General features: G+C 47.6%; 1 protein-coding gene across 1 annotated transcript; it reads right to left on the bottom strand.

Annotated features, from left to right (window-relative positions):
• Positions 1–13,214: 13,214 nt before the first annotated feature.
• LOC306990468 (uncharacterized protein) lies at positions 13,215–15,097 on the bottom strand (the record flags this gene model as incomplete). The annotated part of the gene is made up of 7 exons (XM_079597344.1): positions 13,215–13,697; positions 13,785–13,985; positions 14,103–14,180; positions 14,289–14,399; positions 14,540–14,620; positions 14,828–14,982; positions 15,088–15,097. The coding sequence occupies 7 exons, from the start codon at positions 15,095–15,097 to the stop codon at positions 13,215–13,217; spliced, it is 1,119 nt and encodes a 372-aa protein (XP_079453470.1).
• Between the last annotated feature and the right edge of the window lie 546 nt (positions 15,098–15,643).

Below are 15,643 nucleotides of genomic sequence, written 5' to 3'. Positions count from 1 at the left end.
TTTCTCAGCGGAAGAACTGGGATCCAGGGTCAGAGACGTCTCCTCTCCCGGAGGAAAATACAAGCCTTGGTGGTCTTGCTGCAAAATCTGGTAGAGGCCCACAGACGGGCTTGAGGGGAAGGTGTCAACAGACCTTCCCTGGTGGTCTAGTGGTTAGGATTCGGCGCTCTCACCGCCGCGGCCCGGTTTCGATTCCCGGTCAGGGAATGAGCTTTTGCCCTCCAAAGGCGGTCGTGATTGCAAAATGGCGGACTTCGAACTCGAGCGACCCTAGGAAATGTTTGCGTGTGAAAAAGACCTCCTTTGAGCCGGAGTCGAACCAGCGACCTAAGGATTGCCAAATTGTCACCTACAGTCCTCCGCTCTACCAGCTGAGCTATCGAAGGCACGCTGGTTGGTGACAGAACCTCAACCTATCAGGTTGCTGAAGCTCCGCCGATGGCTAAAAGGGCTACTGGCACGGACAGACGTGCTGGCTGTTTCGACAAGTGAAGCAAAGAAAACGCCAACTTCCCATACCGGGAGTCGAACCAGGGGCCGCCTGGGTGAAAACCAGGAATCCTGACCACTAGACCATATGGGATCTTCCTCCCCCCTGCAACAGGCCCTTTGGCTTTTAGTGTGTGACAGCCCCCTTTAAGATCATGGGAATGATCCGAAGGGATTGTCTACTGAATTCAATTTCATCAGGCTCACCGGAGGGAGCTCTCATTTGCCACGCCCAGGGGGTTCAGTTTCCTCCCATTCCTGCGATGGCATAATAAGACACTATAAACTGGTCGTAAAGCAAGGTCCTTTTGACTGTACTCATGCAATACAATTGAAAAGACGCATGGTATTGTATGGTAGCCGTTATCCCACTGACAAAGCAGCCTATTGTTGGACTGTCAATTTTTTTATACAAACAAAAACGATGGCCTAATAAAACGGAATAATAAATACCGGCTATGGGCTGACAGCGAAGCAAAAGAGGCAGAGCGAGCCAGCCAGGAGTCGAACCTAGAATCTTCTGATCCGTAGTCAGACGCATTATCCATTGCGCCACTGGCCCACCGATCAGAGCGTCCTTGAGCTTACACGGGACCTGTTGGTGTTCGACTGGGCAGAGGCCTGTCATGACATCTACTTTTTCTCATGCCATTAACAGGCCTGGAGCCAACGTCAGGAAGGGGTCCGATGTGGGGCCTGCTATAAAAAACCTTCGAGATGGAGGCCTCACATATTGGGGATCTCGGTTGCTTTGTTTTCATGGCAAGTGGCGGTGTCGTTCGGATATTCCAACAGAGCCTGTGACAGTTTCTCAGCGGAAGAACTGGGATCCAGGGTCAGAGACGTCTCCTCTCCCGGAGGAAAATACAAGCCTTAGTGGTCTTGCTGCAAAATCTGGTAGAGGCCCACAGACGGGCTTGAGGGGAAGGGGTCAACAGACCTTCCCTGGTGGTCTAGTGGTTAGGATTCGGCGCTCTCACCGCCGCGGCCCGTGTTCGATTCCCGGTCAGGGAATGAGCTTTTGCCCTCCAAAGGCGGTCGTGATTGCAAAATGGCGGACTACGAACTCGAGCGACCCTAGGAAATGTTTGAGTGTGAAAAAGACCTCCTTCGAGCCGGAGTCGAACCAGCGACCTAAGGATTGCCAACTTGCCACCTACAGTCCTCCGCTCTACCAGCTGAGCTATCGAAGGCACACTGGTTGGTGACAGAACCTCAACCTATCAGGTTGCTGAAGCTCCGCCGCTGGCTAAAAGGGCTACTGGCACGGACAGACATGCTGGCTGTTTCGATAAGTGAAGCAAAGAAAACGCCAACTTCCCATACCGGGAGTCGAACCCGGGCCGCCTGGGTGAAAACCAGGAATGCTGACCGCTAGACCATATGGGATCTTCCTCCCGCCTGGAACAGGCCCTTTGGCTTTCAGTGTGTGACAGCCCCCTTTAAGATCATGGGAATGATCCGAAGGGATTGTCTACTGAATTCAATTTCATCAGGCTCACCGGAGGGAGCTCTCATTTGCCACGCCCAGGGGGTTCAGTTAGGCATAATAGACAGTTCAGGCATAATAGACACTATAAACTGGTCGTAAAGCAAGGTCCTTTTGACTGTACTCATGCAATACAATTGAAAAGACGCATGGTATTGTATGGTAGCCGTTATCCCACTGACAAAGCAGCCTATTGTTGGACTGTCAATTTTTTTATACAAACAAAAACGATGGCCTAATAAAACGGAATAATAAATACCGGCTATGGGCTGACAGCGAAGCAAAAGAGGCCGAGCCAGCCAGGAGTCGAACCTAGAATCTTCTGATCCGTAGTCAGACGCGTTATCCATTGCGCCACTGGCCCACCGATCAGAGCGTCCTTGAGCTTACACGGGACCTGTTGGTGTTCGACTGGGCAGAGGCCTGTCATGACATCTACTTTTTCTCATGCCATTAACAGGCCTGGAGCCAACGTCAGGAAGGGGTCCGATGTGGGGCCTGCTATAAAAAACCTTCGAGATGGAGGCCTCACATATTGGGGATCTCGGTTGCTTTGTTTTCATGGCAAGTGACGGTGTCGTTCGGATATTCCAACAGAGCCTGTGACAGTTTCTCAGCGGAAGAACTGGGATCCAGGGTCAGAGACGTCTCCTCTCCCGGAGGAAAATACAAGCCTTGGTGGTCTTGCTGCAAAATCTGGTAGAGGCCCACAGACGGGCTTGAGGGGAAGGTGTCAACAGACCTTCCCTGGTGGTCTAGTGGTTAGGATTCGGCGCTCTCACCGCCGCGGCCCGGTTTCGATTCCCGGTCAGGGAATGAGCTTTTGCCCTCCAAAGGCGGTCGTGATTGCAAAATGGCGGACTTCGAACTCGAGCGACCCTAGGAAATGTTTGCGTGTGAAAAAGACCTCCTTTGAGCCGGAGTCGAACCAGCGACCTAAGGATTGCCAAATTGTCACCTACAGTCCTCCGCTCTACCAGCTGAGCTATCGAAGGCACGCTGGTTGGTGACAGAACCTCAACCTATCAGGTTGCTGAAGCTCCGCCGATGGCTAAAAGGGCTACTGGCACGGACAGACGTGCTGGCTGTTTCGACAAGTGAAGCAAAGAAAACGCCAACTTCCCATACCGGGAGTCGAACCAGGGGCCGCCTGGGTGAAAACCAGGAATCCTGACCACTAGACCATATGGGATCTTCCTCCCCCCTGCAACAGGCCCTTTGGCTTTTAGTGTGTGACAGCCCCCTTTAAGATCATGGGAATGATCCGAAGGGATTGTCTACTGAATTCAATTTCATCAGGCTCACCGGAGGGAGCTCTCATTTGCCACGCCCAGGGGGTTCAGTTTCCTCCCATTCCTGCGATGGCATAATAAGACACTATAAACTGGTCGTAAAGCAAGGTCCTTTTGACTGTACTCATGCAATACAATTGAAAAGACGCATGGTATTGTATGGTAGCCGTTATCCCACTGACAAAGCAGCCTATTGTTGGACTGTCAATTTTTTTATACAAACAAAAACGATGGCCTAATAAAACGGAATAATAAATACCGGCTATGGGCTGATAGCGAAGCAAAAGAGGCCGAGCCAGCCAGGAGTCGAACCTAGAATCTTCTGATCCGTAGTCAGACGCGTTATCCATTGCGCCACTGGCCCACCGATCAGAGCGTCCTTGAGCTTACACGGGACCTGTTGGTGTTCGACTGGGCAGAGGCCTGTCATGACATCTACTTTTTCTCATGCCATTAACAGGCCTGGAGCCAACGTCAGGAAGGGGTCCGATGTGGGGCCTGCTATAAAAAACCTTCGAGATGGAGGCCTCACATATTGGGGATCTCGGTTGCTTTGTTTTCATGGCAAGTGGCGGTGTCGTTCGGATATTCCAACAGAGCCTGTGACAGTTTCTCAGCGGAAGAACTGGGATCCAGGGTCAGAGACGTCTCCTCTCCCGGAGGAAAATACAAGCCTTAGTGGTCTTGCTGCAAAATCTGGTAGAGGCCCACAGACGGGCTTGAGGGGAAGGGGTCAACAGACCTTCCCTGGTGGTCTAGTGGTTAGGATTCGGCGCTCTCACCGCCGCGGCCCGGGTTCGATTCCCGGTCAGGGAATGAGCTTTTGCCCTCCAAAGGCGGTCGTGATTGCAAAATGGCGGACTTCGAACTCGAGCGACCCTAGGAAATGTTTGCAAGTGAAAAAGAGCTCCTTCGAGCCGGAGTCGAACCAGCGACCTAAGGATTGCCAACTTGCCACCTACAGTCCTCCGCTCTACCAGCTGAGCTATCGAAGGCACACTGGTTGGTGACAGAACCTCAACCTATCAGGTTGCTGAAGCTCCGCCGCTGGCTAAAAGGGCTACTGGCACGGACAGACGTGCTGGCTGTTTCGACAAGTGAAGCAAAGAAAACGCCAACTTCCCATACCGGGAGTCGAACCCGGGCCGCCTGGGTGAAAACCAGGAATCCTGACCGCTAGACCATATGGGATCTTCCACCTGCCTGGAACAGGCCCTTTGGCTTTTAGTGTGTGACAGCCCCCTTTAAGATCATGGGAATGATCCGAAGGGATTGTCTACTGAATTCAATTTCATCAGGCTCACCTGAGGGAGCTCTCATTTGCCACGCCCAGGGGGTTCAGTTTCCTCCCATTCCTGCGATGGCATAATAGACACTATAAACTGGTCGTAAAGCAAGGTCCTTTTGACTGTACTCATGCAATACAATTGAAAAGACGCATGGTATTGTATGGTAGCCATTATCCCACTGACAAAGCAGCCTATTGTTGGACTGTCAATTTTTTTATACAAACAAAAACGATGGCCTAATAAAACGGAATAATAAATAGCGGCTATGGGCTGACAGCGAAGCAAAAGAGGCCGAGCCAGCCAGGAGTCGAACCTAGAATCTTCTGATCCGTAGTCAGACGCGTTATCCATTGCGCCACTGGCCCACCGATCAACGCGTCCTTGAGCTTACACGGGACCTGTTGGTGTTCGACTGGGCAGAGGCCTGTCATGACATCTACTTTTTCTCATGCCATTAACAGGCCTGGAGCCAACGTCAGGAAGGGGTCCGATGTGGGGCCTGCTATAAAAAACCTTCGAGATGGAGGCCTCACATATTGGGGATCTCGGTTGCTTTGTTTTCATGGCAAGTGGCGGTGTCGTTCGGATATTCCAACAGAGCCTGTGACAGTTTCTCAGCGGAAGAACTGGGATCCAGGGTCAGAGACGTCTCCTCTCCCGGAGGAAAATACAAGCCTTAGTGGTCTTGCTGCAAAATCTGGTAGAGGCCCACAGACGGGCTTGAGGGGAAAGTGTCAACAGACCTTCCCTGGTGGTCTAGTGGTTAGGATTCGGCGCTCTCACCGCCGCGGCCCGGGTTCGATTCCCGGTCTGGGAATGAGCTTTTGCCCTCCAAAGGCGGTCGTGATTGCAAAATGGCGGACTACGAACTCGAGCGACCCTAGGAAATGTTTGCGTGTGAAAAAGACCTCCTTCGAGCCGGAGTCGAACCAGCGACCTAAGGATTGCCAACTTGTCACCTACAGTCCTCCGCTCTACCAGCTGAGCTATCGAAGGCACACTGGTTGGTGACAGAACCTCAACCTATCAGGTTGCTGAAGCTCCGCCGCTGGCTAAAAGGGCTACTGGGACGGACAGACGTGCTGGCTGTTTCGATAAGTGAAGCAAAGAAAACGCCAACTTCCCATACCGGGAGTCGAACCCGGGCCGCCTGGGTAAAAACCAGAAATCCTGACCGCTAGACCATATGGGATCTTCCTCCCCCCTGGAACAGGCCCTTTGGCTTTTAGTGTGTGACAGCCCCCTTTAAGATCATGGGAATGATCCGAAGGGATTGTCTACTGAATTCAATTTCATCAGGCTCACCGGAGGGAGCTCTCATTTGCCACGCCCAGGGGGTTCAGTTTCCTCCCATTCCTGCGATGGCATAATAGACACTATAAACTGGTCGTAAAGCAAGGTCCTTTTGACTGTACTCATGCAATACAATTGAAAAGACGCATGGTATTGTATGGTAGCCGTTATCCCACTGACAAAGCAGCCTATTGTTGGACTGTCAATTTTTTTATACAAACAAAAACGATGGCCTAATAAAAACGGAATAATAAATACCGGCTATGGGCTGATAGCGAAGCAAAAGAGGCAGAGCGAGCCAGCCAGGAGTCGAACCTAGAATCTTCTGATCCGTAGTCAGACGCATTATCCATTGCGCCACTGGCCCACCGATCAGAGCGTCCTTGAGCTTACACGGGACCTGTTGGTGTTCGACTGGGCAGAGGCCTGTCATGACATCTACTTTTTCTCATGCCATTAACAGGCCTGGAGCCAACGTCAGGAAGGGGTCCGATGTGGGGCCTGCTATAAAAAACCTTCGAGATGGAGGCCTCACATATTGGGGATCTCGGTTGCTTTGTTTTCATGGCAAGTGGCGGTGTCGTTCGGATATTCCAACAGAGCCTGTGACAGTTTCTCAGCGGAAGAACTGGGATCCAGGGTCAGAGACGTCTCCTCTCCCGGAGGAAAATACAAGCCTTAGTGGTCTTGCTGCAAAATCTGGTAGAGGCCCACAGACGGGCTTGAGGGGAAGGGGTCAACAGACCTTCCCTGGTGGTCTAGTGGTTAGGATTCGGCGCTCTCACCGCCGCGGCCCGGGTTCGATTCCCGGTCAGGGAATGAGCTTTTGCCCTCCAAAGGCGGTCGTGATTGCAAAATGGCGGACTTCGAACTCGAGCGACCCTAGGAAATGTTTGCGTGTGAAAAAGAGCTCCTTCGAGCCGGAGTCGAACCAGCGACCTAAGGATTGCCAACTTGCCACCTACAGTCCTCCGCTCTACCAGCTGAGCTATCGAAGGCACACTGGTTGGTGACAGAACCTCAACCTATCAGGTTGCTGAAGCTCCGCCGCTGGCTAAAAGGGCTACTGGCACGGACAGACGTGCTGGCTGTTTCGACAAGTGAAGCAAAGAAAACGCCAACTTCCCATACCGGGAGTCGAACCCGGGCCGCCTGGGTGAAAACCAGGAATCCTGACCGCTAGACCATATGGGATCTTCCTCCCGCCTGGAACAGGCCCTTTGGCTTTTAGTGTGTGACAGCCCCCTTTAAGATCATGGGAATGATCCGAAGGGATTGTCTACTGAATTCAATTTCATCAGGCTCACCGGAGGGAGCTCTCATTTGCCACGCCCAGGGGGTTCAGTTTCTTCCCATTCCTGCGATGGCATAATAGACACTATAAACTGGTCGTAAAGCAAGGTCCTTTTGACTGTACTCATGCAATACAATTGAAAAGACGCATGGTATTGTATGGTAGCCGTTATCCCACTGACAAAGCAGCCTATTGTTGGACTGTCAATTTTTTTATACAAACAAAAACGATGGCCTAATAAAACGGAATAATAAATACCGGCTATGGGCTGACAGCGAAGCAAAAGAGGCAGAGCGAGCCAGCCAGGAGTCGAACCTAGAATCTTCTGATCCGTAGTCAGACGCGTTATCCATTGCGCCACTGGCCCACCGATCAGAGCGTCCTTGAGCTTACATGGGACCTGTTGGTGTTCGACTGGGCAGAGGCCTGTCATGACATCTACTTTTTCTCATGCCATTAACAGGCCTGGAGCCAACGTCAGGAAGGGGTCCGATGTGGGGCCTGCTATAAAAAACCTTCGAGATGGAGGCCTCACATATTGGGGATCTCGGTTGCTTTGTTTTCATGGCAAGTGGCGGTGTCGTTCGGATATTCCAACAGAGCCTGTGACAGTTTCTCAGCGGAAGAACTGGGATCCAGGGTCAGAGACGTCTCCTCTCCCGGAGGAAAATACAAGCCTTGGTGGTCTTGCTGCAAAATCTGGTAGAGGCCCACAGACGGGCTTGAGGGGAAGGTGTCAACAGACCTTCCCTGGTGGTCTAGTGGTTAGGATTCGGCGCTCTCACCGCCGCGGCCCGGGTTCGATTCCCGGTCAGGGAATGAGCTTTTGCCCTCCAAAGGCGGACGTGATTGCAAAATGGCGGACTTCGAACTCGAGCGACCCTAGGAAATGTTTGCGTGTGAAAAAGACCTCCTTCGAGCCGGAGTCGAACCAGCGACCTAAGGATTGCCAACTTGTCACCTACAGTCCTCCGCTCTACCAGCTGAGCTAAAGCTGGGGAAGAATAGTCCGTATAAGAAGGGGAAGAATAGTCCGTATAAGAAGGGGAAGAAGGGGGGAGAAAAGGGGGGGAAAAAAGTGAGAAATTCAGTAAGTCATAGGTTCGAATCCACCCCATCACATAAAATATTTTATTTTATTGATTGTTTCATTTCTAAGTTGGATTGTGTGTATTTGATTTTTATCGATTGTTTCATTGCTAAGTTACATTTTTCTTATTGGAGTAAACCATTTGAATTCATTATAAAATTTCATCCATAATACTTAAGATAGTATTTTTTGTCCAAATGCATTTATTAAGGTAATCATTTCCTATGGCAGTAGGGGCAAAACATATTAAATAGCATATTACAATATAGTGTGAATGCAGTTATAAGGGGGTTCCCTTATAACTGCATTCACACTATATTGTAATATGCTATTTAATTCAGAGTGAAATGGAACAGTTACTTGACAGTGAATGCAAGTACACTGAATTTCATTACATGCAATAAAACAAATACAACACACCAGTCTTCATAGAGAAACAGATTTATTAACTATATACATATTAGAAAAATGTGGAAAAGTACTGAGTTCACTATATGGAACAACAAAAGAACACAAACATAAAAATAAGTTTAAAATATAAGAATTTATGTACATAGACTATATAAAATATAAGTATATAAAATATATGTATGTGCACTGTACTTAAATATATATATAATAGTTTAATGTTGTTTAATATTTATTATATATTTCCATGTGTTATAGTGTAAGTATACATCCTTATACATACTCACATATATACACACTTTTGTATTTTACTTAATATTGTTTTCATAATAATAATAATGATAATACAAGATTTTAAAAAAAGTGCACAGTATAATCCTTTAAAATTAAATATGGCTGGGAGATAAAAAAACAGAGCAGAGCCAACCAAGAGAGCAAAATGAATGAATCACACACACACACACACACACACACACACACACACACACACACACACACACACACACACACACACACACACACACACACACACACGAGTTATTTTCTCACATTCTGTAACCACTGCTCCTTCGTAATTGTTTCTTTATTTGGGCAAAATATTTTGCCTTTGTACTGGCTATGGCCAGTTTCTTGTGTACGAAATTGGCCACACTTTCTGCAAGTATTTGCTTTTACAGTACGATTGTACGACCGTTTGGTTGGGGTGGCTGTGTCATTTGCAGGTGGGTCAGAGGAAATTGCTCCAGGGTTAATGGTGGGAAATGGGGCTGGGCAGGGCAACAGTAACATCTGAGACACAACAGGGGCAGTGGGTGCGTCAGGAACCAATGGGTGCGGTGCTGTCGGCCTGGGATAAATTGTCCTTAGCTGGCTGAACGTGGCTGAACGCTGAGGGTGTAAGGCTGATGGCTCAAAAGATGATGCTGTGGCAGATGTACAGGCAGCTGAGGGCTGGATCTTTCTAAACTTTGTCTTTGCCTGTCCAGCTGTGTCTGGTGGCATCTGGTAGTTATGCAACTGGTGGCTATATTGTGGAGGCACAACAGGCTGTACTCGTGCTGGAGGCAGAGCATCCAATGCCACTGGACGTGCCTCAGGAAGCTCCAGCCCTTGCAAGAGCACTAAGACCTCCTGACCCTTTAAACGTTCATTGTGCCATGTTGTAAGGGTCCTCTGGTTTACCTCAACTAGCTGAAGGGTTGTTTCGCTCATCACCGTTCCATTGCTCAGGATTAGCTGCCGAATTCTTCTGTAATCGCGAAGAATGAGATCCCATCTAGACAGAGATTGTGTCCTCTGTTTTTTGGGGCTTCGGTGGATGCTACACAACCTTATAAAAATCATTTCAACAAGGCGACAACAATTAGGCCACTGTGCTGGAGAGCCGCTAGAACCCAAAACACATCTCTTTGTGCTGTCGACACCAGGAGTGAAGACAGCTTTCTTTTTAGGGGACCTAAAACGTCCTGTAAGTAGCCTGTCTTGATGACGAGCAGCATACATCACCCTGTCTTTGTCAAATTGGTCCAGGTTCTGCAACAAACCCACAATGGTCGCAACTTGTTGGTTGGTAAGTGTGAGGCTCGCCTGTGTGCGCAGCTCCACCAGACACTCCGCCAACTCATCCACTCGGTCCATTCCAGGAATGCAGTGCTCGTCAACAGCCTGGAAAAATATAACGGTTGGTTAGATAATTACATGCTGTTAATTGAGTTAGTGGATTTGCTGCTTAAGGGCGAATGACTAAATGAGAAACAATTGGTCTAGAAAAGGACATTTTACCATTGCCGAGGGCACTGGTGCAGCTGATGGATTCTGGACACAAGGCACTGGTGGAGCCTGGAAACAGGGCACTGGTGCAGCAGGTGGAATCTGGGTGCCGGGCAGAGGTGCAGCTGGCAGAACCTGAATGTTGGGCAGTAGTGCAGCGGAAGGAGTCTGGACACTGGGCACTGGTGGAGCCTGGAAACAGGGCACTGGTGCAGTGGAAGGAGTCTGGACACTGGGCACTGGTGGAGCCTGGAAACAGGGCACTGGTGCAGCGGAAGGAGTCTGGACACTGGGCACTGGTGGAGCCTGGAAACAGGGCACTGGTGCAGTGGAAGGAGTCTGGACACTGGGCACTGGTGGAGCCTGGAAACAGGGCACTGGTGCAGCGGAAGGAGTCTGGACACTGGGCACTGGTGGAGCCTGGAAACAGGGCACTGGTGCAGCGGAAGGAGTCTGGACACTGGGCACTGGTGGAGCCTGGAAACAGCGCACTGGTGCAGCGGAAGGAGTCTGGACACTGGGCACTGGTGGAGCCTGGACACAGGTCAGTGGTGCAGCGGGTGGGACTGGTGGACCTATCAGGAATGGGTCATCTAATGCCACAAGATTTGTCACTGTGGCTTCCTCTCCCAACAAATCAATGAAACCCTCATCCTCTTCCACTTGCTCCTCCACATCTATCTCCTCCAGCAACTGAGAGGTCCTATCGGAGGTAGGGCACATGTCCTCCAGTGGCTGACTATTCTGCCTCAACAAATATTGCACTCCAATGAGCTCCCCTGAGGAAATATTTGGAACAGGAAACATTTTTAAAGGAAATTAATCAGAAAGGTTTATTAAAATGCAGTAAATATTTTTGTTGTCAGCTTGTAATTCAGTAATTGTAATTCAGAGGGCATCATAAAAGACAGGGTTACTCTATATTCTAGTATAAATTGATTTTCTGCCCTGATATCTAGGAAAAAGAATCCAGTGTACAACATTTCTGGTAGTATTATTTTTCTCTGATCTGTCAAAAATTACATTATTTTTGTCCAGAAGCACTTGTAATTTTACCAAAATCATTGTGAACTGCTTTTATCAAAATATATTTACCTGTGTATGCTGCAGGTGGGGTGAAGCTAGGGACCAATTTCCTGCCATACAACTTATTGTAGTTCTCATTGACAGAGTAAACCAGCTCCCCTGTGTAAGTACGCAGGGTTGAACTTCCACCTGCAACAGCAGCTGCAGCCCGGTCCTGATTCCAGCGTAACAAACCTTCCAGGAGGTAAATCTGGAAGTTCAGGCTGTTTGCGCTGTTCCCTAGAAAAATAAATAGAAAGCCAAACATTGTTTTGAGAAACTGCAAAAGAGAAAATATTATCTGTTAACTGCAAATATCTAAATTAACAGGAATTAGTGGCAAGATGTGGTATATTCTGTCATGACAAACCTGGAATAAATCTGTTTAGGTGGCAGTGAAATGATTCCAGGGATGTGGAGCCTCTGGCACACCTATACGTTTTTAGAACCATCCCGCCCTTGTTTATGGTTCCAGTTTCCGTGTAGAGCTGCACATCTGGAGGGTCCTGGATACAGGTGACGTGCCGTCTCTGGACATGCCAGATGTGCTGCATCCTCACACTGTCAAGGAGAGGAACACCAAGGGCATCATTCCCCTTGCCACCCATGAGCTCTCTGATGAGCATATCAAGGAGATGGATAGTGGTTTCCTCTCCTCGTGTTCTCCTCCTGCAGTGTTGGGCCAGCTCATCTTTGCTTATATGACGGTCAAGCTCTGCCGTCGTCATTGCAGGCCAGCCCTGTTGGGCGAGTTGGTCCCTCTTGGCCCTTTTCAGCAGAGTGAGATCCCCTGCGTCCCACTCAAAAATACAGGACGACAACCTAGACATAAAAGTAGGGTACAACTGGTGGGCATCAGTGGTGCACCCTACTGCCAGACGTCGCATAAAATGCCAAATGTCTAGGCGGACGATAACATCGGGCCAGCCGCTGAACCGCCTCTTCAGTTTAGTCTCTCCCACTTCCTTGCAACAGTCACAGTCAACATACAGGATTTTGGGAGGATCAACACCAGCTCTCTGGTACCTCTCCATTAGCCCTGCAGCCATGAGGTCTAACCCAGCCCCTTCATTCGCAGTCAGGACACTCATCAGCACCTGACCTACCTCATTGCCTACTGAAGTAAGCCACTGTGCTGTGCCTTTCGCAGGCCCACTCAACTTCTTGGTGATCTAAAAGAAACAATAAACATTGCAAATAATACAACATGCATCCAAATCAGTAACATTGAAAAATAAAGCTATTTTTGTCTAACAATTCGTTATAAAAAGCAGTACAGTAATTAAAGCAGCTCCTCTAACCTTCTTAGTTGAATCCATTTTCAAAATTGATCCATACGTGGATGTGATGCTGGCCTTGATGTGATCGAGCCTGTTGAGGATGTCCTGACTGTATACAGTGAGGAGCCATTTGTAGCTGGGTACTGGAGCAAGTGGTGGTGGTTCCTGGAAGTGCAGTGGATGCAGGCCAGGCTTATCCAAAAAGGCCACACACTCTGATGTGTACCGAGCCACACGTTTTAGCCACTCCTCACTGTGGTTCTCCCTCAGCTGGCCGATGATCCTCACTGGGCCATTCCCCATACCCCTCTCACGCAACAAGCGAAGAACTCGAATGTCACAGGCATACCTAGGAAAAAAGTATTTATTCAATTATCTTATTATCAGGTATCTAATTATTGTAAGAAGTATTTATCAAAAAAGGTAGCATATGAGTGAACATGACTGCAAAATATTTACTTGCGTGTGAGGATGATCCTGAATTCAGATCGATGGGCCAGGTCCAACTGCTGCAGGACAGCATGACTCCAGGACAGGTAGCTGGTTCTACACCTTGTACAGATCAGGGTCTCTGTCACCAGGTTGTAGTATCTGTCAATATCTAACACCTGTCGTACTCTCCTGTGCAGACCACCACCACACAGCTGATGCCTGGCACAGGCAGGGTTAGTACACTGGAGCCGCACCTTCCATAGCCTATATGGCATCCAGAGCAAGAGCCGCTGAGAAAAAAATCTATCAGGTGCTGGAGCTTGGTGGTACAGCAGGGCTGGTGGTGGGGGGTGATACCACAACTGCAGGTTTTCACGCAGCTCCAGCTTACCCTTTGCACCAACCCTAAAAAGTGCTTCCGACACCCACTTCTGGTCCTGCTGTGGCATTGTCTGTGGCCACAGTAGTGGGAGATCCGCAGGGTCTTCTGGCTGAGATGAGACCTGCTGATATTATCAAAAACACTGGTTTAAATAAAAGCTAAGAGAGCATTAAATGACAAAGGCATGTTTATATTTTGAATGACATCTTACTGGGCTCCTCACAACAGCAAACTCAGAATTAATCGATGGTGTTGCTGTTTCTTTGGTGCGTTGTGATCTCTGAGCTGGAGGAAGGAAGAAGGATGAGGAGGACTTGATGATAGGTCGATGAGGTTTGGGGGATGGAGGAGGAGGAGGAAGAGGATCAGAGGGTGGGCATGAAGCTGCGGCTGAACTGGAGTGCTCTAATGTCTGTGGAGTGAAACGTTATGATTAATCTATTAAGGGGATTGCATTTTTTATTAAATAAAATGATGTAGTGATAAAGTGATGATGTTATGATAAAGTGATGATGTCTTTCATATTAACCTGAGAGGTTTTCCTCTGGATGTTCAAATTGGGTTTTGCTGCTGCCACATGTGAGCCTCCAAACCTTGACTTTTCAAACTGAAAAGGTTTGTCATAGTCAGTGATAACAAAACCTGTAACACTATAGGAAAATGTTGAGATGTTTCAATGTCTGCAGTGATACCTGCAATCGAAAGGTCTGCTTACCATTGACAATGTCAGTTTGGCTTTCTTTGCAGGACATGACACATCACTGATGGAGGGTGTGCTTTGGGCAGGGGTGCTCTGTGATGCATCCACTGTGACTGGTGGATGAACCTGTGATACATGCATTAAGATATACCAGACACATAATATTATACAGTCCTCCTAATGCCTAATTTTAGATATAAAGACACATTGATATTGCAAACACATCGATCTAGTTATGCAACTTGAACTAGGCTAATTTAAGTTACCTTGTGAAATCCACAAATACACTTCTGAGCTTCCTTCAGAAGGGTGGTCTGCCCCCTCATTTGCAGAGGGCACTTTTCTATCTGTGAACATAAAGTGTAGCTATGACACTCTAGTCCATGTTATCTCAAAACAGCCATAAGTCATCTTAATTATTCAATATCTTATATCAATATTACATTGTATTTACATTGTAAATAATTACTTATCCATACACATAAATAAAAATATTACAATGTATTATCATACAAGTTTATTAGTTCACCCATGAATCTAGCTGCATAATTTACCTTCTGATACAACTCATGCCATCTTTTTTGTCGGGGAGCAGGTCTATTCCCCTCCCTAGATGGCCAAACTCCTGTTCGGGCAAAACTCTCCAGACGCGCAAGCCAGTCAGCATCGCTCATGCCTTTGTGTGACTTAGTTGAAGCCATGTCGTTGCCTGAAACAAAACAGAACATGTTCATGTTAGCTAGTTTTGTGTTCCTGGTTCAAAATGACCGGCACATTATAGCAGTTTATAAATCCAAAATAATAGGCTACATACTGTATATCATCACCTAATGTTGTGATAGATCTTTTTATCTTTTAAGTTTTTGTAAACATTTTTTTTACATGACCTCATTGACCTGGGCTCATACAACTTGTTTTGGAGTAAAAAGCATAATGTATGGATTATTTTTGACTATAACAAATACTCAGATTAAACATTGCATTATTTCAACTGTGTCTATCTGATAAATGGGCATTTTTGACCACAGGTTAAACAAAACACCCAAAAGTTGAACATTATCCAAATTTATTTTGTGTGTTCAGATACCTTGTGTGGACAAAGTCTTCATGACAATCATATTAAATTAACTACATTCTCCAGAAATAAAACCTTGACAGGAATACAATAGGATGGTTAACATTTACATTGTATGCCAATTTTACAGTAGACAGGTAAAGTTACAATGAGATTTATTGTACATTGATTTATCCTATGTTATCTTACTATAACGTTACTATCTTGTGTAATTGCAAGTAATCCTGTCAGAAAATATAAGTTAACGTTACTGACAAAAAATAAGTTAGGTAACTAAGTTAGGTTATTACCTTTA

Source organism: Phoxinus phoxinus (assembly GCF_949152265.1).
Source record: "Phoxinus phoxinus genome assembly, chromosome: 22".
Classification (NCBI taxonomy): Eukaryota; Metazoa; Chordata; class Actinopteri; order Cypriniformes; family Leuciscidae; genus Phoxinus; species Phoxinus phoxinus.
This window is presented reverse-complemented; position numbering and strand designations above follow the sequence as displayed.